Source organism: Hypanus sabinus, chromosome 17 (genome assembly GCF_030144855.1).
Source record: "Hypanus sabinus isolate sHypSab1 chromosome 17, sHypSab1.hap1, whole genome shotgun sequence".
NCBI lineage: Eukaryota > Metazoa > Chordata > Chondrichthyes > Myliobatiformes > Dasyatidae > Hypanus > Hypanus sabinus.
In genome coordinates, this window is record NC_082722.1 from 50626529 (window position 1) to 50651328 (window position 24800).

Consider the following 24800-nt stretch of genomic DNA (forward strand, 5'->3'; position numbering starts at 1 on the left):
CTTGACCTATGCCCCGGTGTCGAGGAAGGCTTTAGCGTGGCTTCTATCTATCTGTAACGACACCTGAGTGCGTGGTCCCTCTAAGCCTTTCGAGAGTTCCTTGGTACATTGCTGGGAACGTGCTCCCCCAGAGACCCCAAGCCGTTACCCCACTTTCTGATAACTGGCAGCTGTCACTTAGAGGTAATTGGACCAGACAGTTCTAGCAACATCACCAGCCCGCCTACTCAAACTTCCAACCAATCCCTGTCGCTTTCCCTCATCCTAGCACTGCCACTCACCTAACAACTGAGAGGTCTGCTCCACCCACGCCTCCGCCCCTTTAGGGCCGGACATTATTCCAACAACCAGGCGGAGCTTACTGTAGCTGGAACATTTGACCAGTCTTTCCTCTCTCTCTTAACAGTATGGACAGCCCATGGTCCCACCACCATTTCGTCAGCGCTAGTCTGAACTCAAACAGCAACCACTGGGGTACCAACCGCCACCCCACCCAACACACATGCAGTGATGACCAGCAATTGCACACCAGCTTTCTGTCCCCGCAGCAGTTCTGGTCTCCCTACTTGAGGAAGGATATACTGGCTTTGGAGGCAGTGCAGAGGAGGTCCACCAGGTTTATTCCAGAGATGAAGGGGTTAATTTATGAGGAGAGGTTGAGTCACCTGGGAGTAAACTCTCTGGAATTCAGAAGAATGAGAGGGGATCTTATAGAAACATACAAAATTTTGAAAGTGATAGATAAGATAGAAGTAGGAAAGTTGTTTTCATTGGTAGGTGAAACTAGAACTAGGGGACATTGCCTCAAGATTCAGGGGAGAAGATTTTGGTTGGAGATGAGAAGAAACTGTTTTTCCCAGAGAGTGGTGAATCTGTGGAATTCTCTGTCCAGGGAAGCAGTTGAGGCTTCTTCACTAAATATATTTAAGATATAGTTAGATAGAATAAAGTCCTAACCTATTCAACCTTTCCTTCCAACTCAGGTCCTCTAGTCCCAGCAATATCCTTGTAAATTTTCTTTGCACTCTTTCAATCGTACTTCTATCTTTCTTGTAGGTAGGTGACCAAAACTTCACACGATACTCCAAATTAGGTCTCACCAATGTCTTATATAACTTCAAGATGTTATCCCATCTACTGAACTCAATACTTTGATTTATGAAGGCCAACATGCCAAAACCTCTCTTTATGACCCTATCTGCCCATGACACCACTTTCAAGGAATTACAGATCTACATTCCCAGATCCCTCTGTTCTACCGAACTCCTCAGTGCCCTACCACGCACCATATGACAGGTCCTCTCAAAGTGCAACACCTCAAGCTTATCTGCATTAAATTCCATCTGCCATTTTCCCACCCTGTTACTTGTAGAACATAAGGACATAAGAAATTGCAGGAGTAGGCCATCCGGCCCATCGAGCCTGCCCTTCCATTTTATAAGATCATGGCTGATCGGTCTCTAAACTCAGCTCCACCTACCTGCCTTTTCCCCATAACCCTTAATTCCACAACCGCTCATGGCAACAAATTCCACAGATTTATCACCCTCTGACTAAAGTAATTTCTCCACTTCTCAGTTCTAAATGGACGTCCTTCAATCCTGTACTCATGCCCTCTTGTCCTAGAATCCCCTACCATGGGAAATAACTTTGCCGTATCTAATCTGTCCAGATTATTCCTTGGAACGTAGACAATTGAAGGGAGATTTGATAGACGTATCCAATATTGTGAGGAGTGTAGATAGGGTAATGTAAGCAGGTTGTTTGCACTAAGGTTGTGTGAGACTGCAACCAGAGGGTATGGGTTAAGAGTGAAAGGTGAAATGTTTAAGGGGAACATGAGAGGAAACTTCTTCACTCAGATGGTGGTGAGAGTGTGGAACGAGTTGCCAGCACAAGTAGCGGACGTAGAGTCGATTTCAACACCTAAGAGAAATTTGGATAGGTACATAGATGAGAGGGATATGGAAAGCTGTGACCGGGTGCAGGTCAATGGCAGATTAATGGTTTGGCACAGACTTTGTTTGTAAAGCATTGTTAGTACAATATAAAACTAATAGGTAAACTCCACTTCGTAAAATTTACCAACTAAATAACAATTGAACTTCCTGTTTACTGAATTCTTATTCTTTGATTCTATAGTGAAAGTTTTCTCTTGAAGCTTTGTTCTGCTTTTTTAAACAATGGCCTGACTGACTGATGAGCAAAGCTTCAGCTTTTTCTCTGTTCTGGATGTGATAGGAAGTAACTGGACTTGGACAATGCCCTTGGTATGGGTATGATACTTGGTATGGGTCATCCAGTACAATAGAGGTGGGAATATATCTGATAACCTGAAGCAGATTGACAATTATTTTTGACTTTGAAGCATAATTTAAAGGTCCTGGTCATTATTACTTTATTATTTTCAATATCTGTGTTTCTTTATTTTTAAGAAAAGGTTAGTGTAGATGGCTTCAAATCTCTTCAATGCAATTTTAATAAAATCATATTTCCCCTTCAAGTTTTCCACATGAAGGTCTTGTCCCAAAATATTGACTGTTCATTCCTTCCATAGATGCCACCTAAATCCCCTGAGCTCTTCCAGTGCTTTCTGTGTTATGCTGAACATTCGCAGTCCTTTAAATTTACTGGTCTTAAGCATAGCAACATTTTAGCATCAGGCCAAGTACTTTAATTAAACCATTACACTGCCACATCTGGTGCTTATGTCCATGTAAGCAAAGCAGTTCAAGATTTATTTGTATGACGTAAGCTAATGAGCAGATTGAGGAAAAGTACATGTGTCCCATCTGAATTACTGTGGTGACAAGATAGCTACGATTGCCAAATCTGGAAGTTCGGTTATTTGCCAAGCTTGGCAACATGTTTGCATATGTTTCAGCTCCAATTGAGAAGCCATCATTTGTGTACAGCCAATATCATTTGTATAATAATTATTGTGTAAAGTCAGAAGTATCAAAAATGTATCAGCAGAAAACATAATGTTATGACTTGATTTCAATTTCAGCTTTAAATGCCTCTTAAGTTAACAATGCTGGGATATAAAGCTCAAATTGACCAAGCAGTTTGGGCTTGACTTGATTCACCAGACTATTTTCTCAGAACTTTTGTAAAAAGTATGTATTATTCTTGGAAAAAGGGGGCAAGGTGTAATACTCTGTCTCAGTAATTTCTCTGTATTGGTCTCCGTACATCTCGGACTGGTGTTAATTTAGGTCAAAATGGCCATTGCTATATTCCTAATGTCTGGTCTGAGGTAAGTAAATTTTCTGCACTTTCATGATTCTTTTACTTGGGTCATTTTATCCCCCTTTTTCCATCTCTCCAGGAAGATTAAACAAAGAATAAATCTGTGTCTTCCAGTTAGTCAATCACCAATACATTTACTACCTTGGCTAGATCAGTACCTTTCTTCCATAATTTCTGAAACCAGGAAAAGCCTCAGTAGTCAATACGTTTCATTGTGCGATTACAATATGTAATTGTTGGATACCTGAAGCTTTGCCTTTTACTTTCTGATATATATTCCATACCTTTTTCTTGCATCTTCTATTCTCTAGATACTATGAGCACTAATAATATTGAAATTTTGAAAGCCCATTTCAATTTGTGTGTTGTCAGTTTTGTGGATCAACGTTGAACGTGCTCAACTTGTTTCCTGCTCTGTAGCTCTTTGTACTATTCAGCGCAGAGGAGTTGGTCATTCATATTCGGCAGGTTCTGGAGACCCATGAGGTGAACTGGCAGAATGTACTGTCTTGTGCTTCTACCTTGTTGATCTGCCAACCACAGACCCAAAAGCTATTGAAAGGTAAGAAATGACATGGGTAAGATGGTAGTAGTATAAATTGATCCTGACACCTATGTCAGGGTGCTGTCTGTTCATTGACTATTGCTCAATGTTTAATGTCATCATTCCTAGAGTACCGATTGATAAGCTACAGAATCTGGGCCTCTGTACCTCTCTCTGCATTTGGATCCTTGACTTCCTAACTGGAAGACCACAATCCATACGGATTGGTATTAATACCTCCTTGCTGAGATCAATACTGGCACACCTCAGGGGTGTGTGCTTAGCCCACTGCTCTACTATACCCATGACTGTGTGGGTAGGTATAGTTCAAATACCATCTAGAAATTTGCTGATGATACAACCATTGTTGGTAGGATCTCAGATGGAGATGAGAGGGCATACAGAAGCAAGACGTACCAGCTAGTTGAGTGGTGTAACAGCAACGACCTTGCATTCATTGTCAATATGAAAGAGCTGATTGTGGGCTTCAGAAAGGTAGGACAACGGAACATGAACCAATCCTGGTAGAGGGATTAGGAGCGGAGAGAGTGAGCAATTTCGAGTTCCTGTGTATCAAGATCTCTGAGTATCTAATTTGGTCTCAACATATCAATGCAGCTATAAAGAAGGCAAGACAATGGCTATATTTCATTAGGAGTTTGAGGAGATTTGGTTTGTCACCTAAGACATTTGGAGAACTTCTACAGCTATACTGTGGAGAGCATTCTGACCGGTTGCATCACTGTCTGGTATGGGGAGGAGGCTACTGCAAAGGAATCAAAGAAGATACATAATGTTGTAAAATTAGTCAGTTCCATCTTGGGTACTAGCCTTTGTAGCATTTAAGACATCTTCAAGGAGCAGTGTCTCGGAAAGGTGGCATCCATTATTAAGGACCCCCATCACCTAGTATTTGCCCTTTTCTCATTGTTGCTGCCAGGAGGGAGGTCCAGAAGCCTAAAGACACACACTCAGTGATTCAGGAACAGTTTCTTCTCCTCCGCCACACAATTTCTAAATGGACATTGAACTCATGAACGCTATCTCACTTTTAAAAAAATATCTATTACTTCTGTTTTTGCACTCTTTTTAATTTAACTATTGAATATACATATACTATAATTAATTTATTTAATCTTTCTATATTACCATGTTTTTCATTGTACTGCTGCCACTAAGTTAGCAAATTTCACAACAGTTGCCAGAGATATTGTACCTGTGTCTGATTATGCACATCATGTGATACTGTCTCATAAAGTGTTTGTCTCGTTTTGTTTCTTTTGATTAAAAGTGGCCTGGATTGCTGGGCAATGGAGGCCAAGACTGATAATTCAGTGATCCAGGTTGAAGTCTTGCCATGTCAGATGTGAAAATTGAATTCAGATTTAAAAAAAATAAAAATATGACCACAACCATCTGATTTACTGGTATCCAGCAGGGGAGAAAATCTGTGTTGCTTTCATCTGTCCTATGTAACTCCAGACTTGCTCATGTGGTTGACTTGTAAATGCTCTTGAAATAACCTGGCAAGTTGCTCTGAGGAAAGGCAGTTGGTGACAGGCAAAAAATCCTTGAAAATAAGTAAGTGATTAAGGAAAATATAAGCAAAGAATGTGGTCGAAGTCCATCAGTCTGTTCCTAGTAATGGTCAAAAAGGTAACAGCACCAAATAAGAGAATTAAAAATATATAGTGAAAATGTACCACTTTTTAAAAAAGATATAGCTGCAGTATTGAACTTTGCATCCAGTGTACTGAGCAATTGAGATTACAAGCTCTAATAAACAGTTAACTGATCTCTTGGGATGATGCTTATGGTAAATTAGTAAAAATATTTTCCCCTGTAGTTCTCTGTTGTAAATACTGTGGAGACCTGTATTCCACTCCATCCAATAACACCTGCATTCTTCATAGCTTTCCTATTAATTCTTGTTGATCAAACTTAAAGAAGTTTAACTTAAGCAGTGGAGGGAACAATTAATGCAGAATTTCTATTGACTTCTGTACTGTTAATGCACAAATGTTGAAATACATGCTAATTAACTTTTGACATGCTATAAACAGTTAATTTAATTCCTCTGGAATTGGGCTGTCAGTGTATCAGATGAGGTAACCTTGTTGTGGAGGATCAAATTCTATTTTATCTTAGAAAATATTGGGCTGTATTGATTTGACTGTAATCAGAGACATGTGTCCGCAATCAGCTATATGCTTTTGCCATTTATTGATTTCCTGCCATTTAGTGCTTTAATCCAAGGATGTCAGATTATGATCAGCAAACCACAGGGTAAAGTGCCTATCTCTGTTCTCTGAGCCTCAAAGTTCAGAGGCTTTGCTTCACCATTTTGAAGTCAATCGCCCAGCTGTCTCCTCTAAGCAAATGAATGTAGCTCTGCCTTCAAAAATACCACCTTCTAATTTGCATTCCAATCCTGGTTTCATCAGAGAATAAGTATTTGTTTTGCATCTTTCTGTATGTTGTATGGTAAAGAGGCTACCTTAGTACTGTATACCATGTGAGATTAAAATGTAGTTTTAAATAAAAGCTGAGATTCTCTCAAAGCATCTGAAATCCCAGGATAGATCCTGAGGCGTACATTCAGTGACAACTGAAAGGTTCAGGATCTTTCAGCAGCAGAAGACAAGTGCTTTAATCATTGTGGATCACTCTTAATTTCAGCAGGTCAAATTTTTTACTGAGGACTAAATCTTTCATCTTTTCCCAGAACTGCTGGCTAGCCTTCTGCTTAATTCCTTTGAGAATTATGAATTGGAGAGCATAATCACTGCATTCCTACTTGTACGACAGGCTGCACTGGAAGGACCAGCAGTTTTTATCAGCTATTCAGAATGGTTCAAGGTGAGGCTGGATGTTTAGACAAAACAATAGCATGTGCCTTGTTTTAAAGGAAAGGTACAAACCCTTTACCTACAGTATAAAGACAATAATTGATTCACAGTAAAACACAGAAGGAAGCTAGTTGAGAAAGAATTATCCAATGCCATGGCTTTCCAAGTATTATTTAAACCTGAGGAGGCGATCAGCTTCTACAGCCAATGCAGAGAGATTCAGACACCCTCTTCATTGTGAGGAAAATTAACTCTCCTCTGATCCTTCTATTAATTACCTTGTATCTCTGACTTTCTTCTGCAGCTGATTTTAAATCAATTCTGCCCATTTTTTTTAACATTTTAAAACTATATTAACAATATTATCTTATTCATGTGAACTGGAAACTTCTGAAGTTATTATTGATGTAACAACTTTTATGTTTCTATGAAAAGTTAAAGGACAAAGTGAGAAAGGAGTACTTTGGAAAAGCAAGTTAGCTTTGTTGGGTAAGACGATTGAGGACTGACCCGAGATTTTGCATGTGCTCATGTCGATTTAAGACAAATGTGTCCTATTTCTTTGTTATCTCTCATTATTCAATTGGCCCTGGAAAAGCAAACCTGGACAATCTGTTCCAGCAACTTTTGTGCTGCTCCAGATCTCATTTAAAGCTTCCCAAGTAGGGCATAAATAACTATTTGGGATCTAAGGTCTGGACCTTGTGTTCAGATAAGGTTTTGAATCTGAATGCATTGAATGGACAATTCTTTCTTATCATTTGTTCAAAGAATAGATTTCAAAGAGAAATTTTAAAATTGCTATTTGGTCTTTATCTATTAATAGCCTAAGTAAGGAATTGCTTGTCTGGGTTCCCTTGCTGAAGTGGAATGAAGAGATGTAATTGGCTGCACTTGAAAGCTGTGGTCTTAAAAAGCACCAAAGGTTACGTGATTTCTATAGTGTCTGTCATTATATTATTCAAACATAGGCAATTAGTGGACAGTTGGCTATACTAAAGAATCATAACAGATAAACAAATGCCAGATTAAACAGCTTTTAACCTTCTGATTTACTGTAAGCAGTAGTATTCATCTTGCCCTAATTGGAAAACCGCGTCTGACATTGCGACAGCAAAGTTTTATCAATTACTTTAGCAAAGTGATTGTGCTGTTGTTCTCTTTGTATTCCTCTCCATTCTCAGCAAATGTTCAGAGTGATGTGTATTTGTATTATATTATGATGGATGAAATGTTATTTTTAATCCTAAACTAGAATTTTCCACCTGGTATAATGGTTTTCTTCACTTTCCCTGGTTTAATGTATCTCTACCCCCACACTGAGTGTGGAAGGACAGGGATTCCACTGGGACTCAATTAGATATTTGAATCTTCCAATTTAATTATTCCAGTTAGGTTCCATCTGGGAAAGAACGTAGAAACAGCATGATATAAATTAAATTCTTCAAATGTTCTTAGATGGGGAATTAGCTCTTTGTTGTTATGCTGTAAAGCTCTTCTGTGCAGTACAATGCTGATTTGGATCACCCAGCTCCCTTTATCCTGCAGCTGGAGTTTCATTCTAAGATTATTCCTCTAGTCTTCTGTATTATATAAAGGTAAAGCAGTTTATGACACACAGTTTTAGCTGCAGTTGCTGCATGAAGATGTGAATGGTAAATGTATCGCAGAGTAAATCGGTGACGGAATGGTGAATAAAGAGGCAGTGAAGATCTATGTCATTAGGCCCGTCTTGTATATTTAAAAAAATATAAATAAATTGACTTGTGGACCTTTTAATGGGGACACTAAATGCTTTTGGTTATTTGCAAAGATTAAAGTTGAAAGTTACTGATAGGTAGCTATACCTGGGGAGAGTATCTGAGACAAGTCAACTCCTGTACTGTACTCATTCCCTGATCAGGTTTATTCAAGTATTATTTCACTAAATATCTGTCAGCAGGAACCCTGGCTGTTTCTCTCACCTCCATCCCCAGACTTCCGCAATCTAACCTCATGCATGGTTTGTGTTGATTTGATGTGTAAGTCTTCAACTTGACAAACGTAATACTTGAAGACTGCTAGAGATATCTTTTATTGATGTCCATTGTTAAGACCATAGGACATAGGAGCAGAATTAGGCCATTTAGTCTGTCGAGTCTGTCATGGCTGATCCTTTTTTCTCCTCATCAGCCCCACTCCCGGCCTTCTCCCTGTAACCTTTGATGCCATGTCCAATCAAGAACCTGTTAAGCTCTGCCTGAAGTATACCCAATGACCTGGCCTCCACAGTTGCCTGTGGTAATGAATTCCACAAATTCACCACCCTCTGGCTAAAGACCACAAGAATATCTAGAATGCTAAGGGGCATAGGTTCTGTAGGACAGTAAGACATTTGTATTAATAAAATTATGCTGTGGGGAGTAAAGTGCTACCAATGCTCGGTTACATCCTCAACTTTAAGTAAATAAAAACAATGTTTTGAGTTCCATACAGGAATACATAAGCTGTTCATAATCCAGTTTTGACAACATACTTTTACAGACGATTACATCAGACAGAATGTGCAATATTTCCTTTTGAACTTTATTGATCATTCAAATTACCTTTGGCATTTTACAGTTGTGTTAAAATATGAATGATGACTGCTAGTTGACCATAGCAGTGATTAACACTGGCACATAATGGCACAAATGAACCCCTCTATTAATTTGTGTACTTTTCGAGCAAGCATATTTGTTAATTGTCAGTTAAGTTTTTCATAGCTTATGGAAGAGTGCAGAGGACGTAAGAAGTATCAGACTGGAAAATGAGGTAGCTCCTTGAGGATTTTATAACACGGCTTTAGTCAGAAACTGATAACCTTCTGATAAAATGGCCTTAATCCCAAAAATTTTCTTTTCAACAGAATTCCTTTGGGTCTGCCAATGGTTACCATGGTAATAGTAAGAAGGCTCTAATTTTTCTGCTGAAATTCCTGACTGACCTGGTGCCATTTGAATCAGCACAATACTTAAAGGTAAGCAAATTTACTGATAATGGCTGCAGGCAGCCCAAGGTTTGATGTATCAGTACTGCTGAGTTCTTTGGGACACTCTACACATGCTGGAAATCCGAAATGAAAACTGGTAATACTGAAGTCAAGCAGCACCAGTAGAGAGAAACAGTGAACTTTTTATCCTGGGACACTGCATCAGAACTGGTAAAGTGAGCATTCTTGTGTAGGTTGCAGAGAGGAGAGGGGGAGTTGACAAAGAGAATGCTTGTCATGGCAAGGATCTCCCTCCCTCTTGTTCTTCTGTTTAATTTCAATGATCTTTAACCTGAAGCATCGACTTTGTTTCTCTCTCCAAATTGGCTGAATAGTCTGTTTTTGATTAGTTCTTTAGGAAGAAAAAAAAATGCTAGAAACACTCAGCATGTCAGGCAGGTTCTGTTAAGAGAGAAATTTTAAAATTTCAGGTCCTGGCTCCAGTCATGGAGCTGAGAAAGAGGAGAAGAAACTAGTCAGGTTTCTAAAGCAGAGAAGGAGTGGGCTGATGGGTAGAGCAGAGGGACTGTCGCTAATATGGTAAAACCAAATGAACTGATAGTTACAAGCCCACAATGCTGCTTTGAGTATGATACCAAGGAGATGAGACATGCTCAGTAGGTCGAGCTGTTGTTACAGCAACAGAAAACTGAGCCAAAATGATAAGCAGAAATAGGTCAGTTCTGATGTACTACTTTGTTAATCAGTCTGTGTTTGTCAATGGGATTATATCCCCTTCTACCACTCCACCATCCCTACTCCCGAAACTCCCCTTCTCCTTTTGCCCACCCCCCCATGTCCTTTCCCCCCTTTCCCTTCTGTGCCCCACTGCCTCTTTTGCTGAATCCCCACTCCCATCTCCCGTGCTGACCCTGCCCTCTGTGTCTCACTGCTGTTCTCTCCTCTCTCTCTCTCTCACACAGGTTCATATTTTGCACCCCCCATATGTCCCATCAAAGTATCGAGCTCTACTTCTTGAGTACATCTCACTGGCTAAAACGAGATTAGCAGATCTCCAGGTTGGTGACAAAGCCGAGTCCTTTCTGAGTCCACAACAGGACTTGAGAGCAATTATTCTTGTCTCACATGTAAAGTAACCCTGCTGAATGTGGTTAAAACTTAAGCTTTTCCCCTTTAAATTATGAAAAGTGTTAATGTCAAAATTGTTGGTACACACAATTAATATCAACTATTTAAAAAATATTACTGAATGATACATCTGAACTTTATTCTATCTGATTTCTGTTTCTATCTGTTTCTAGGTGTCAATTGAGGATATTGGTCTATATGAGGATCTGTCAACAGCACACTGTCCCCCTAAGGTCAGTACAGGAAAAGACAGATACAGATTTATCACTATTAAATCAAAGAGCTGGCTGTGTATTATTGTGTCCCACAGTTCTCAAACTCCCTTGATTCTCAGACCAATACCCAGCAAACCCCTCTCCCTTTCCAGCCATCACATAAAAGTATAAAGAATTTTGATTTTACAATGCACAATGAAAGAAAATAGGAATTGTAAATTCAAGGCAGTTTCAAACATTTGCAGAAGTTACTCAAATCTATTTAAAGCTGCAAATAAAATTACTTATTGATTTAATTACAGTAAAAAGCATTTTCATCAACAATTTTAGAGCATGTGTTAGTAGTTCAACTATTCACTACTTCATTGCATTTTCACCTTTCAGTGAGATGGATAGGCTTGGTACAGTGATATCAGCTTCTCAACATCAGGCTGAATGTCAATCAGGAATCTCAGATCTCCACGTTCAGTAATTTTTAGTTTGTTTTGTTGCTATGAAAGAAGTTGCGCAATTGCACTGGAAAGGCAATAAAAAACATCTTGATCTTTTTCCACCATCCAAAATAGTATTCAGAAATTTACTTCTGCAACCAAAAGTCTTCATACGTTGGCTGCAGTTCAATGTCATTTTGTAGCAGGGTCAGATTTTCCTCCATCCTTCCTGTGAATTCCTCATTACAGGTGTTCAGGATGGATTTATTACCCAGTCTGGAATCTGGATTGAGAGAAGATCCTGAAATCTCTCTGATGTGTTTTTATGTAGCTCACCCAGTTGGGCCCAGTATACATGAAGATCATCATCTGGTATTCTTTCTTTCTCTCCTAACTCAAGAGGTGCTCAGAAATTGAAAAAGGTCGTGGTGGTCAATGTTGCACTTAATAGGGTTAATTTAGACAGAAATATGGAGACAGCTGATACGTCTGATGAGATTCACATCATTTCTTTGCAGTTGAAGATTGATCTCATTAAACTCTGTATAATTCTGCCAAATAAGCAATGCCATGTCTAATAATCTTGAGTTGATTACTAAATGAAGTAATTTAGTAATAATTTTATCATAGTTTCAAAGAGCACAAGGCTGGTCTGGTCATTGATTCAGTTTCTCCTACCTGCATTTTGCCCATAAGCCTTAATTCCCCTGCTATGGAAAACAAATTTTTCTAACAGTGTGCCTTTACTGCTTCCATGGGCAGAGATTTACAAAGATTCACCATTCTGGGAAAAGTAGTTTCTCTTCCTCGCTGTCCTAAGTCTGTGTTCCCATGTCTTGAAGTTGTCCCGTAGGCCTAGTTTCACCAGTGGAAACAACTTTCCTGCCTCTATCTTATCTGTCCCTTTCATAATTTTGTATACTTTTATGATCACCTCTCAACCTTCTGAATTCCACCGAGTATAGTGCAAGTGACTTGATCTCTCCTTGTATCCCTCTCATCTTCAAAATCAACCTAGTGAATCTCCTCTGCATGACCTCCAAAGCTAGCATGCCTTTCCTCAAACTGGAACTGCACACAAAACTCCAGGTGAGGTCTCACCGGTACCCTGACAGTTGCAGCATTACCTCCCTGCTCTTAAAATCAATCCCCCCGACAAATTTTACACATATGAAAATAAATTCACTCACACGGGGAAAACTGGCTTGTTACACCAAATAAATTTATATGCTATTTATGTAATAACTGTCCATCAGGAAGAATATATTCTGCTTTGTGCTTTGACTAATTTTGCTTAAATCTTTCTTTAGCCTCAGTGTCAAGCTCTGCAGGATGTTGAAAAAGCTGTACTAATATTTGAAAACACAGGAAGAATCCCAGCTAGCGTAATGGAGGCAAGGTACAGTATGCCTAGTGTTCAGGTGATGAGGTCCAAGTGGAAGAATTGACTGTACAGTGTTGCTCGCTTGCTGCAAGAGGGTATAAGGAAAGTAATTTTCAAACACCTTTCACTTCAGTAGAACTCAATCTCAAAAGTTAACCACCCAATTTCCCTGCCTGGCCCATATGTTAATGAAAACAAACTAAGCTCTCCGTCTCTTAGGCTACCTGCCCTTAATCTTTTTAATGACTCATCTAGCACTGTCCAACCTCCCGCCACTAAAAAGGTGCACAAATTCTGTGATTTACTTCTCTCACCTCTTGCACAACTATTCCTGTGATAATGCAAAAGAAAGTTCTAGCAAAAGTTACCAACAGCATATTCCATGACCACAATATCCTTCTGCAGTTTACAATTGCCAAGGTCTCTCCTGAATTCATAGCTATTGTAGCCAGAGAATCTTCAGCAAAGACTGAACACAGTGCAGGGATACAGAACTTACAAAAATAAATAAATAAATAGTGCGAATAAAAAGGGACGATGAGGTGACGTTCATGAACAGTTCAGAAATCTGATGGCGGAGGGAAAGAAGCTGTTTCTGAATTGTTGTGTGTGGATCTTGAGGCTTTTGTACCTCCTCTCTACTGGCGGTAACAAGAAGAGGATATGTCCCAAATGGTGATGATCCTTAATAATGGATAAATTAATAATTTAATAATGAACCATAAGCCATTTCAGAGGTAATCCAATAGTCAGGTACTGCAGTGGTGGACAGGGTTCTCCTTTAACCAGGAGGAATCGTCTGAGTGTCTGTACTTCTCCAGGGGGAATTAGTGGAGATTTCACACCAATTCATCATCCACTCTAAATTTCTAACAGCTTTTTTATTCCCTACTTTAATAAAATAAAATATAAGTTTGCTCTTCCTTGCTGTCCACTATGCTCCTGATCTTGGTACCATCCACAAATTAGATTTGCCATCTTATCATCCAGATAGATCATTGATATAGATGACAAACAACAACAGACTCAGTACAGACACCATACAGTACTTTGTCTAAAGCCTTGAAGTCCATGTAGTCAAAATATTCTGCCTTTCCTTCATTAACTTTCCTGTTAACCTCTTTGAAAAATTCTTTATCAGATTGTTTAGGCATAATCTACGACACACAAAGCCATGTTGACTATCCATAATGAGGCCTTGTGAATACTTAAAAAGCCGGTCCCTCAGAATACCTTCCAATAACTTACCCACTACTGATGTCAGGCTCACTGGCCTTTAATTTCCCAGCTTATTGTTAGAGCCTGTCTTGAACAACAGAACACAGCATTAGCTATCCTTCAGTCCTCTGGCACCTCGCCTACGGCTCAGGATATTTTAAATAACTCTGCCAAGGTCCCTGCAATTTCTGCGCTAGCCTCTCACAAGGTCAGGCCCTTGGGACTTCTCCACCCTGACTTGCTTTAACACAGCAAGCACCTCCTCTTCTGTAATCCATATGTGGTCCATGACCTCACTGTTGTTTTGCCTCAGTTCTATAGACTCTGTGTCTGTCTCCTGAGTGAATGCAAAAAAAATCCATTTAACCCCTTCGCAATCAGCTCCATTTATAGATGACCACACTGATCTTAAGTGTCTTATTTGTTTCTTGCTACCTATACCTGTTACATACCTTCTCCTCCTTAACAAGGGCCTCAATATCTATCGCTTCCATAGACTATTTTATTGTTGATCATTGAAAATAGATTAACTGTAGAAAAACAAAATAACTGCTGTTAAATTTCTGATTTTTAAAAACCCAAGCTGGCCTACTTTTATCTTTGTTTTGCAGCATTTTCCGAAGACCTTATTATCTGACACGATTTTTGCCAGCGCTGCTTGCCCCTCGAGTGGTTTGTATTTCTTGCATTTTTGAGATTGAACTGTGATAAACAGAATTAATTTTGACCAAAAATTAATTGAATCGTGAAATTTCTGCATGATATGTGGAGCGTTTGATTTTAACATCACTGACTTCTGCCATTATTTGTAGCTGCCGGAGTCACTGGATTCACGTATGGCCTTTATTGATTCCTTGAGGAAGTAAGTTACTACTCTAAGCCATTAAATGATGTGATTACCTAGATTGGAATGTTCAAAGGAACAACGCAATTACTAAGAAAGAAACACTTACATTCTTAGGCCTCCATTACAACATTCATAGCTTCCAATAGATAGTGGGGCATGAGTACAGTTTTCATTGCTGAGCAGATATGGCCAGAAGACATAGGAGCAGAATCAGGCCATTCAGCCCATCAAGTCTGCTCTGCTACACTATCACAGCTAATTTATTATCCCTCTCAACCTCATTTTCCTGCCTTCTCCCCATGACCTTTGGCTCCTTTACTAATCAAGAACCTATCAACCTCCACTTTAAATATACCCAATGACTTGGCTTCCACAGCCACCTGTGGCAATGAGTTGCACAGATCCACCACCCTTTGACTGAAGAAATCCCTCCTCATCTCTGTTCTAAAAGGTCTTCCTTTTATTCTGAGGCTGTGCCCTCTGATCCTATACTCCCCCACAATAGGAAACATCCATTCCACGACCACTGAGACCTTTTCTCAGGACTGGAAAGGAAGGGGGAGATTCCAGAATAAAAAGGTGTGGGGAGGGGAAGAATGAAGGAAGGTGCTAGCTGAGGCCAAGTGGATGCAGGAGGGGACATGTAGTAAGAAGCTGGGAGGTGATAGTTGGAAAAATAAAGGAATGGAGAAGGAAGAATCTGATAGGAGAGGAGAGTGAACCATGGGAGAAAGTGAAGAAGGAGGGGCATCAGGGATAGGTGATAGGCAAGTGAGAAGAAGAGGTAGGAAACCAGAGGGGGAATAGAAGAATAGGGAAGAAGAAAAAAATTACTGGAGGGAGAAATCAATGCTCATGCCATCAGGTTGGAGTGTTCCTAGATAGAATACAAGATGTTAACACCAAAGGACATAGGAGCAGAATTAGGTCATTCAGCCCATTGAGTCTGCTCCACCTTTCCATCATGGTTGATCCCAGATCCCACTCAACTCCATTTACCTGCCTTCTCGCCATATCCTTTGATGACCTGACCGATCATGAAACAATCAACTTCTGCTTTCAGTATACCCACGGACTTGGCCTTCACTGCAGTCTGCAGGAGAGCATTCCACAGATCCACTACTCTCTGCTAAAAAAAATTACTCCTTCCCTCTTTTCTAAAAGGTCATCCCTCCATTTTGAGGTTGTGGCCTCCAGTTTTGGGTACCCCCACCATAGGAAGCATCTTCTTCATATCCACCATATCTAGTCCTTTCAGCATTTGGTAGGTTTCATGGGTTGGCATGTGGCCAAGTGGTTAAGGTGTTCGTCTAGTTATCTGAAGGTCGCTAGCTCGAGCCTTGGCTGAGGCTGCGCGTGTGACCTTGAGCAAGGCACTTAACCACACATTGCTCTGCGACAACACCGGTGCCAAGCTGTATGGGTCCTAATGCCCTTCCCTTGGACAACATTGGTGGCATGGAGAGGATTGGGCAACTGCCGGTCTACAATTTAAAAAATTGAGAAACTTGGAAACTTTCCAAGGTACAAATCCATGGTCTATCAAGACTAACGGAGGCCTACACACTACTACACAAATTCTCATTGAAATGCCCCCTCATTCTTTTAAATTCCAGTGAGTACAGGCCCAAAGCTGCCAAACACTCTTCATATGTTAACCCTATCATTCCTGGAATCATCCTTGTGAGCCTTCTCTGGACTCTCGCCAATGACAACACATTCTATCGAAGATATGGAGCCCAAAACTTGTTGACGATACTCCAAATGCAGCCTGACTAGTATCTTATAAAGGCTCAGCATTATCTCCTTGGTTTTATGTTCTATTCCCTTGAAATAAATGCCAACATTGCATTTGCCTTCTTTGCCACAGACTCAGCTTGTAAATTAACCTTCTGGGAGCCGTGCATGAGGACTCCCAAGTCTCAGATGCACCTCGGATGTTTGAACCCTCTCCCCATTTAGATAATAGTCTGCATTATTGTTCCTTTTGCCAAAGTGCATTATCTACTTTTCCCAACACTATATTCCATCTGCCACTTCTCTATCCATTCTTCCAATTTGTCGAAGTCCTGCTGCAATTGCATTGCTTCCTCAGCACGACCTATCCCTCTACCCATCTTCGTAACATCTGCAAACTTTGCCACAACGCCATCGATTATCCAAATCATTGACTAACAATGTGAAAAGTAGTGGTCTCAATACTGACCACTGAAGAACACTGCTAGTTACTGGCAGCCAACCTTTTTATTCCCACTCGCTGCCTCCTGCTTGTTAGCCATTCCTCTATACGTTCCACTATCTTTTCTGTAACACTATAGGATTTTATCTTACTCAGCAGCCTCGTGTGCGGCACCTTATCAGATGACTTCTGATAATGCAAGTAAATGACATCCACTGCCTCTCCTCTGTCCACCCTACTTGTTACTGCCTCGAAGAGCTCTAACAGGTTTGTCAGGCAAGATTTATCATTACATAAACCACGCTGACTTTGATTTATCATATCATTAGTTTGTAATTACCCTGAGACCTCATCTTTAATGATAGACTCCAACACTTTTCCAACCACTGAGGTTAGGCTAACTGGACTCTTAATTTCCTTCTTCCCTTCTGAAAGAGTGGAGTGCCATCTGCAATCTATCAGCCCTCCAGAACCATGCCAGAATCAAGTGATTCTTCAAAGATCGTGACCAATGCATTCATTATCTGTTCAGCAATGTCTTGCAGAACTCTGGGATGTAGTCCATCTGGTCCAGGTGACTTAAGACCTTTGAGTTTGCCTCGTACCTTTTCCTTTGTAATAGCAATGGCACTCACTCTTGCTCTCTGACTCACGGACCCCTGGCACACTGTTAGTGTCTTCCACAGTGAAGACAGATGCAAAGTACCCATTAAGTTCATCTGTCATTTCTTTGTCCCCCACTACTACCTCACCAGCATCATTTTCCAGTGGTCCAATATCAACTCTCACCTCCCTTCTACTCTTTATATAACTGAAAAAACTTTTGGTATCCTGCTTTATATTATCGGCTATTATTGCCTTCATATTTAATCTTTTCCCTTCTTATAGCTTTTTTAGTTGCCTTTTGTTGGATTTCAAAAGTTTCCCAATCATCCAACTTCCCACTCACTTTTGCTACCTTACATGCCCTTTCCTTCGCTTTTATGCAGTTCCTAACTTCCTTTGTCAGCCGTGGTTGCCTACCTCTGCCATTTGAGAACTTCTTCCTCTGTAGGACTTAACAATCCTGCGCCTTGTGAACTATTCCCAGAAACTTCTGGGAATATTTCACAAGTCACTCCTCCACCCTGGGAGTGCCTGATAGTGGCAGAAGAAGAGGCTGTGGACTGACATGTCGGATTGGGATTGTGGATAAGAGTGAAAATGGTTGGCCACCAGGAAATACTGCTTTTTGCAGATGGAGCAGAGGTGTTTCACAAAGTGGTTCTGCAATTGATGCCGGGTCTCATCAATGTAGAGGAGTCACAATGGGAGCATGGGATTCAATAGACGTCCCCAACAGAACTGCAGGCGATGTGTTGTTTACCTGGAAGGATTGGTGGGCATCCTGGAAGAAGGTGAGGGAGGAGGTGAATTGGCATTTCTGTCAGAAGGGGGATTAGTGGGATTAGGGGGAGAAGGGGGATGAATGGTCAAGTCAGTGATCCTCAAGGAAGAGTGGGGAGGGAAGGTAAGGATGTGTTTGATGAAGATGGAGGAAGTTGCGGAGAGTGTTGTTTTTAGATGCAGGCTCATGGGATGGTAAGTGAGGATAATAGGAACTCTATCCCTGTTAAGGCAACGGGAAGTTGGGCAAGGAGGGATGTCCAGGAAATAGAGAAGATGATAGAGAACAGTGAGGGCTGCATCAATGGTGGAGAAAAAAGGACAGGAAAAAAAGGACTCATTCTGGAAATAGATGCAGTGGAGATGAAGGAATTGAAAAAGTTACTCCAATACTCCAAGTGTGATCTGACCAATCCCTTACAAGTCCTCAGTATAGCATTCTTGCTTTAATATTCTATTGAAATAAATGCTAATATTGCATTAGCCTTCCTTACTACTGACCCAACCTGCAAATTAATCTTTAGGAAATCCTGCACGAAGACTCCCAAGTCTCTTTGCACCTTTGATTTCTGATTTTGTTCCCTATTTAGAAAATAATTTAGGCCTTTATTCCTTCCACCAAAGTGCATGACAGTGCACTTTTCTATACTACATTCTATCTGCCACTTATTTGCCCATTCTCCTAATTGTCTAAGTCCTTCTGTAGACTCCCTATTTCCTCAGCACTACCTGCCCCTCCACCTATGTTTGTATTGTCTGTCTGCAAACATAGCCACGAAACCATCAATTCTGTCATCCAAATCATCCACGTACAACCTAAAAAGAAGCGTTCCTACACTGACTACTGCGGAATACCACTAGTCACTGGCAGTTAATCAAAAAAGGCCCCCTTTGTTCCCACTCCATGCCTCCTGCCAGTCATCAAACCTCTATCCATCGTAGGATCTTACCTGTTATACAGCAGGCTCTTACCTTGTTTACCAGCCTCATGTGTGGCATATGGTCAAAGGCCTTTTGAAATCCGAAGTAAACAACCAACTTTCCTTTGTCTATCCTACCTGTTATTTCCTCAGAGAGCTCCAGAGAATTACAAGATTTGTCAGGATTTAAGATTTCCCCTTAAGGAAACCATGCTGACTTTAGCTTATTTTTATTGCATGCCTCCAAGTATCCTGAACTCTCATCTTTAATAATCTTCCTAACCACAGGCTAACTCAGGCTAACTGATCTATAGTTTACTGTCTTTTGTCTTCCTTCCTTATTTTTTTTTAAATTGTGTTTTGACTACAAAGTACAAATCTGTCCATGTAAGTCAGTATGAGATGGCAGGTTTACTTTTGTCGTTAATAGAAGTGTGGGGAAATTTCACGTTTGGTAAATGATCTCATCTAAGGAATGAATAAATAATAAAGGAGTCTCCAGGAAAGATGGCTGAGTGTCTTTGTTTTCAGTAGTTAATGGGAGAATGGTTAATTAGTGGACCAGAATCCATCGGTCAGGATAAATGATCTGAAAATATGAGTGCAAATCCAACCAAGACAGCTTTAAGTAAGAGGGTGTCATTAGCTAGGCTAGACCTTATTTACTGTTACTTGTTCCCCACAAATTCAAATGACCAGGTAGAATGTGGGGAGAATAAAATATGTATAAGATTAGTTTAAATTTGATGCTCGGCATAGATTCGGTGGTTGAAGGGATTGCTTCCAAATGGAATCTCTCTGGCACAGTTTCATCGACAGTTGTGGAGTTTGTATGCGGTGGTGACGCATAAGTGAGTTGTTACTTCTGCAAACTGAAATTGCCATTGACTGGGAAATTGCATCGGAGGTCACCATCAGGTGCAGGTTGTTGGTTTCTCTGTTATTTTAGAAAAGGTTCAGTGAAGAGTGTGTAGGCTTGGCTGCAGGCTTCAAGTGATGTGCCTTCTGGCTCTGGGACTGGAGGGAAGGTTGGCTGAAGCGGGTGATTGGCAATCAGGGAGCAGCACTGAGGAGGGTAGGTAGCTGGGGTCTGGGAGTAATTTCTCATTCTGCTTCTGGGAGCTAAAATGGAAACAATTTATTCTTGACTCCAAGTGATTGTCTGAGAAGAAAACATACAAATGTAAAGTAAGTTTCATACTTATCTAACCCTTCCAGTTTTAGTACTCCATTCATGGTATGTATGCCTCATGCACTTTGGGGTTTTTCAGCAGAGTTTGTAAGGGAAATTATAGCAAGTATAAGGTGATGGAAGCATTGTATATACTACATAAATAGAACACCTGAGTTAGTGAGAGTCAGCTGCTTGCATTGAATTACATGAAGTGTACAATGAGGAAGGAAGCTCTTTGACTGTGTGAGTTATTTTACTTTCATAACTGCTATATTATGTGTTTAAAATAGAATTTGCAGAGCTGAATTCACCTTGATAGAAACACATAGAGGACTGTGCAAAAGTCTCTGGCACATAAAAATAGCAAGGGTATCTAAGACTTTAATGTAGTAATTTTATGTATTGCTCTGTACTGCTGCCACACAAAAAAAACAAACCAATTTCATGACATATGTGAATGATGATAAACCTGATTCTGATCTGGGTCTCTATTGTGGATGAGAGTGGGAAGGGGGCATGGAGAGGGGAATCATGGTTGGGAAAAGAGGAAGGAAGAGGGGAGGGAGCGGGAAGCACTGAAGAGACATTCTGTAATGATCAATAAACCAGTTGTTTGGAATCAAATGATGTTGCCTGGTGTCTCAGGGCTGGGTGTGTCTGCAACTGCCACACCCACGCCCCGGCACTCCTCCTGTGCCACCTGTTCCACACCCTTCCCACAGCACTCCAACCTCGCCATTCCCAATGAATTTTGCTCCCTCTAGATTTACAAACTCACTCTTCACTCCACATTGACAAATACATTACTGTGGAAAAGTTTTAAGCACCCTATCTACAGGGGTGGGTGCGTGTGTGTGTTAATTATTTTGTGTTTCATATAATTAATTTAGATCACTTTGTAGAGATCCATTTTCACTTTGACACGAAAGAGTCTTTCTGTTGATCAGTGTCAAAAAAAGTCAAATTAAAGCCACTGTGATTCAATGTTGTAAAACAATAAAACATGAAAACCTCCTGGGGGGGGGGATGAATTCTTTTTATAGGCATGTCAAAGTGTAAACAGATTTCTACAAAGTGATCTAACTTAATTAAAAATAAAAAATATAAAACAAAGTAATTGATCACATAAGTATTCACCCCCTTCAAGTCACTATTTAGTAGGTGCACTTTTGGGAGCAATTATAGCCTTGAGTCTGAGTGGATAGGTCTCTATCAGCTTTACACATCTGGTCTGTGCAATTTTTCCCCATTCTTCTTTATAAAACTGCGCATGCTCTGTCAGATTGCATGGGGATCGTGAGTGAACAGCCCTTTTCAAGTCCAGCCACAAATTCTCAATGGGATTGAGGTCTAGACTCTGACATTAACTTTGTTGTTTTTAAGCCATTCCTTTTTAGCTTTGGCCTTGTGCTCAGGGTCATTGTCTCTCAAGTCACAGTTCTCTTGCAGAATACATCAGGTTTTCCTCCAGAATTTCTCTATATTTTGCTGCATTCATTTTACCCTCCACCTTCACAAGCCTTCCGGGGTCTACTGCAGTGAACCATCCCCACAGCATGATGTAGCCACCTAGCGGCAGACATGGTGTGATTTTAGTGATGTGCGGTGTTTATCTTACACCAAACATAGCATGTAGTCTGATGGCCAAAAAACTCAATTTTGGTTTTGTCAGACCATAGAACCTTCTTCTAGCTGACTTCAGAGTCTCCAACATGCCTTCTGGCAAACTCTACCTGAGATTTCATGTGAGTTTTTTTCCCCCAACAGTGGCTTTCTCTTTGCCATTTCCCATAAAGCTGCAACTGGTGAAGCACCCGGGCAACACTAGATTGCTCTTGTATTCAAGTATCTGATTGGCCAACGCAATGATCAGTGAAACTTGCTGAATCTCTAGATCCTGTCTTACATTGTTCCTACACGTGCTGATGACGGTAAAGGAGTAAGATATTACTTACTGGAATTAGCTGGGGGCAGTTTCCTCAGAGTTATCACATGCACGTTTCAATCATTTGGTCTTCAGCGATGCTTCTACGGCTGATTTGTGATTGGTCCAAAGTTCAGTGAGGTTGCCTCATAACATGCATCACTTCTGAGTTAGCATCCATTCAGTTGATTTCATTGTATACCTAGAACTGTTGTTCATCGCTGGATGCCTTTATCTGATAGCGTGGATGTTACTATTCCTCGTATTTTAAAGCAGCTCGATTATTGATGTTCTTCAGTAGTTTAATAAATATTTCCAGTGTTAACAGTAATTTGCTTTTGTTAGTAGTTCTTCCTTTTAATGAGGATATTGGAAACAGATATTTGCTTTAGCCCAACTGGCCAGTGCTGTCTTTCTGTAGCTTTCTATTTAATTTGTTTACGTAGTTTCAACCTTTCTTGAAGTCCATAAAATTATCCCAAGTTTGATTTATTGAGACATCTATTACACTATCTTAGTAACAGGTATTATCTCAACTGTTGTTATCAATTTTCACCAAGTATTATTTATGTATAGTTTATGGTAAATAACTTTTCATTACAACATTCAGTTAGTAACAGTAGGTTATAATTGTCATTTGCATGTTTTTTTTGTTTGCAACAATTGATGGTCAATAAACCCCTTTGTTTTTCTCCATCAGAGCAGATAAAATACCAGATAGCGTGCATACAAACTACGTTCATGCATGCAACAGAGAGAAACAGCGTCTGCTCGAAGGTTAGGCCCACCTGCAGAGCTCTGTGACGTTGTTATGTTCTGACACCAGACAGCGCAAGACAGATGACAATTTTCTTGAGCTTTTCTGGGACAGGTTTGAGGGAATGGGATGGATGCTGGTCACATCTGTTTGGTGATGGGGGTTGCAGGGTGATTGGCAGAGAGCAGTCCAGAAGAGGGGGAGGTAGCAGCAATTGGGTGGTGGCCTTGCTTTGGGAAAGACATGATCTGCAGCTGGAGAATGGGGAGAGGCCAGTCTGTAACAGATGAAAAGGAGCGAGTTGAATAGAAGTGTAGAGGAAGAGTGTGTACGTGTGATGCATATGGTCTGTTTCTCATTTGGATACAATTACTTATTTTCTGTTTATAACACCCATGTATATTCATCCCCCACATCAACTGCATTTTGCTGTAATATAGAGTTGTGCCAGTTACAACATGCTCTACACATTTGTTCTTTTGTCACTGATCAAAATTTCTATATGGTGGGGGAATGCATTGTAATAGTGACTGGGATTAGAGAGAAAAAAGGCCAATCATTACTAATCCCAACTTTTTCACCATTTTCAATTGCTGGTTCAATATCATAGAATCATTGAAAAATACAGCACAACAAGCCCTTTGGCCCATCTAGTCCAAGTCAAACCATTTAAACTGCCCCATAAACTTGTACTGGGACCATAGGCCTCCATACCCTTACCATCCATGTACCTATCCAAACTTCTTTTAAATGTTGAAATTGAGCTCGCATGCACCACTTACGCTGGCAGCTCCTTCAGCACTCTCGCAACCCTCTAGGTGAAGACGTTCCCTCTCGTGTTCCCCTTAAACTTTTCACCTTTCACCCTTAACCCATGAGCTCTAGTTGTGGTCCCACCCAACTTCAGTGGAAAAAGCCTGCTTGCATTTACCATATGCATACCCCTCATAGAGTCAATTCCTTGCTCTCTTTTGCATTCTCTTTCGCTTTCAACAAAGCCTAACTGCTCCTTGCATTCTTTTTTCATGTCTCAACTTTCTGCTTCACATATACACTCCCTCCTCCTTGGTTTTACCCTTGCCCTTAATCCTGGCCCTCTTTTCCCATCCTATTTTTCTCCATCTTTTTTTTTGTACTTCATCCTCTTAGTCTGGCCTTTAACCTGTCGGTTTTGTGTGCTTGGTCAGGGTTATGATGTTCTAATAAAAAAATTATGAGTAGAAGTTTAACACGCACCATCTATATAGTGGGTGATAGTGGTTTTAGTGTGTGCATTTTATAAATGAAAATTCTCTAGTTAAAGATATTAAATGTTACGTGTAGACATGCTGAAGAACATTTATTTATATATACTTTAGAGGTCATATACAGGAGTAATATTACTTGCTTAAGCAATAAAATAACACTCTTGTACTTCAATAACCTGGACCTAAAATGAAATAACTTTACATAAAATTATTTATCATTTTGAATTGAGGTGTTTCGGCGTCTGAGGAAACGGAGCATCCAAGGGAACCAGTTGGTGTCCTGTCTGCTGCTCTGGAAGAGCTCAGAAGAGTGGCCACCAGTCCAAACCGAAGTGAAGGTAGGAGAGGCGTGTTGATGGAATCACGCTGCCCAC

General features: G+C 40.4%; 1 protein-coding gene across 1 annotated transcript in view; it reads left to right on the forward strand.

Moving 5' to 3' along the window:
- The window catches only part of LOC132406908 (Fanconi anemia group A protein-like), a 115002-nt gene that overhangs the window by 40007 nt on the left and 50195 nt on the right, over window positions 1-24800 (forward strand). Inside the window, exons 14-23 of the mRNA XM_059993035.1 lie at window positions 3673-3814; window positions 6522-6655; window positions 9533-9643; window positions 10579-10674; window positions 10918-10977; window positions 12701-12789; window positions 14604-14664; window positions 14805-14854; window positions 23123-23199; window positions 24657-24764. Of these exons, the coding sequence (XP_059849018.1) occupies window positions 3673-3814; window positions 6522-6655; window positions 9533-9643; window positions 10579-10674; window positions 10918-10977; window positions 12701-12789; window positions 14604-14664; window positions 14805-14854; window positions 23123-23199; window positions 24657-24764 (928 nt within the window). The remainder of the gene's footprint in view (window positions 1-3672; window positions 3815-6521; window positions 6656-9532; window positions 9644-10578; window positions 10675-10917; window positions 10978-12700; window positions 12790-14603; window positions 14665-14804; window positions 14855-23122; window positions 23200-24656; window positions 24765-24800) is intronic.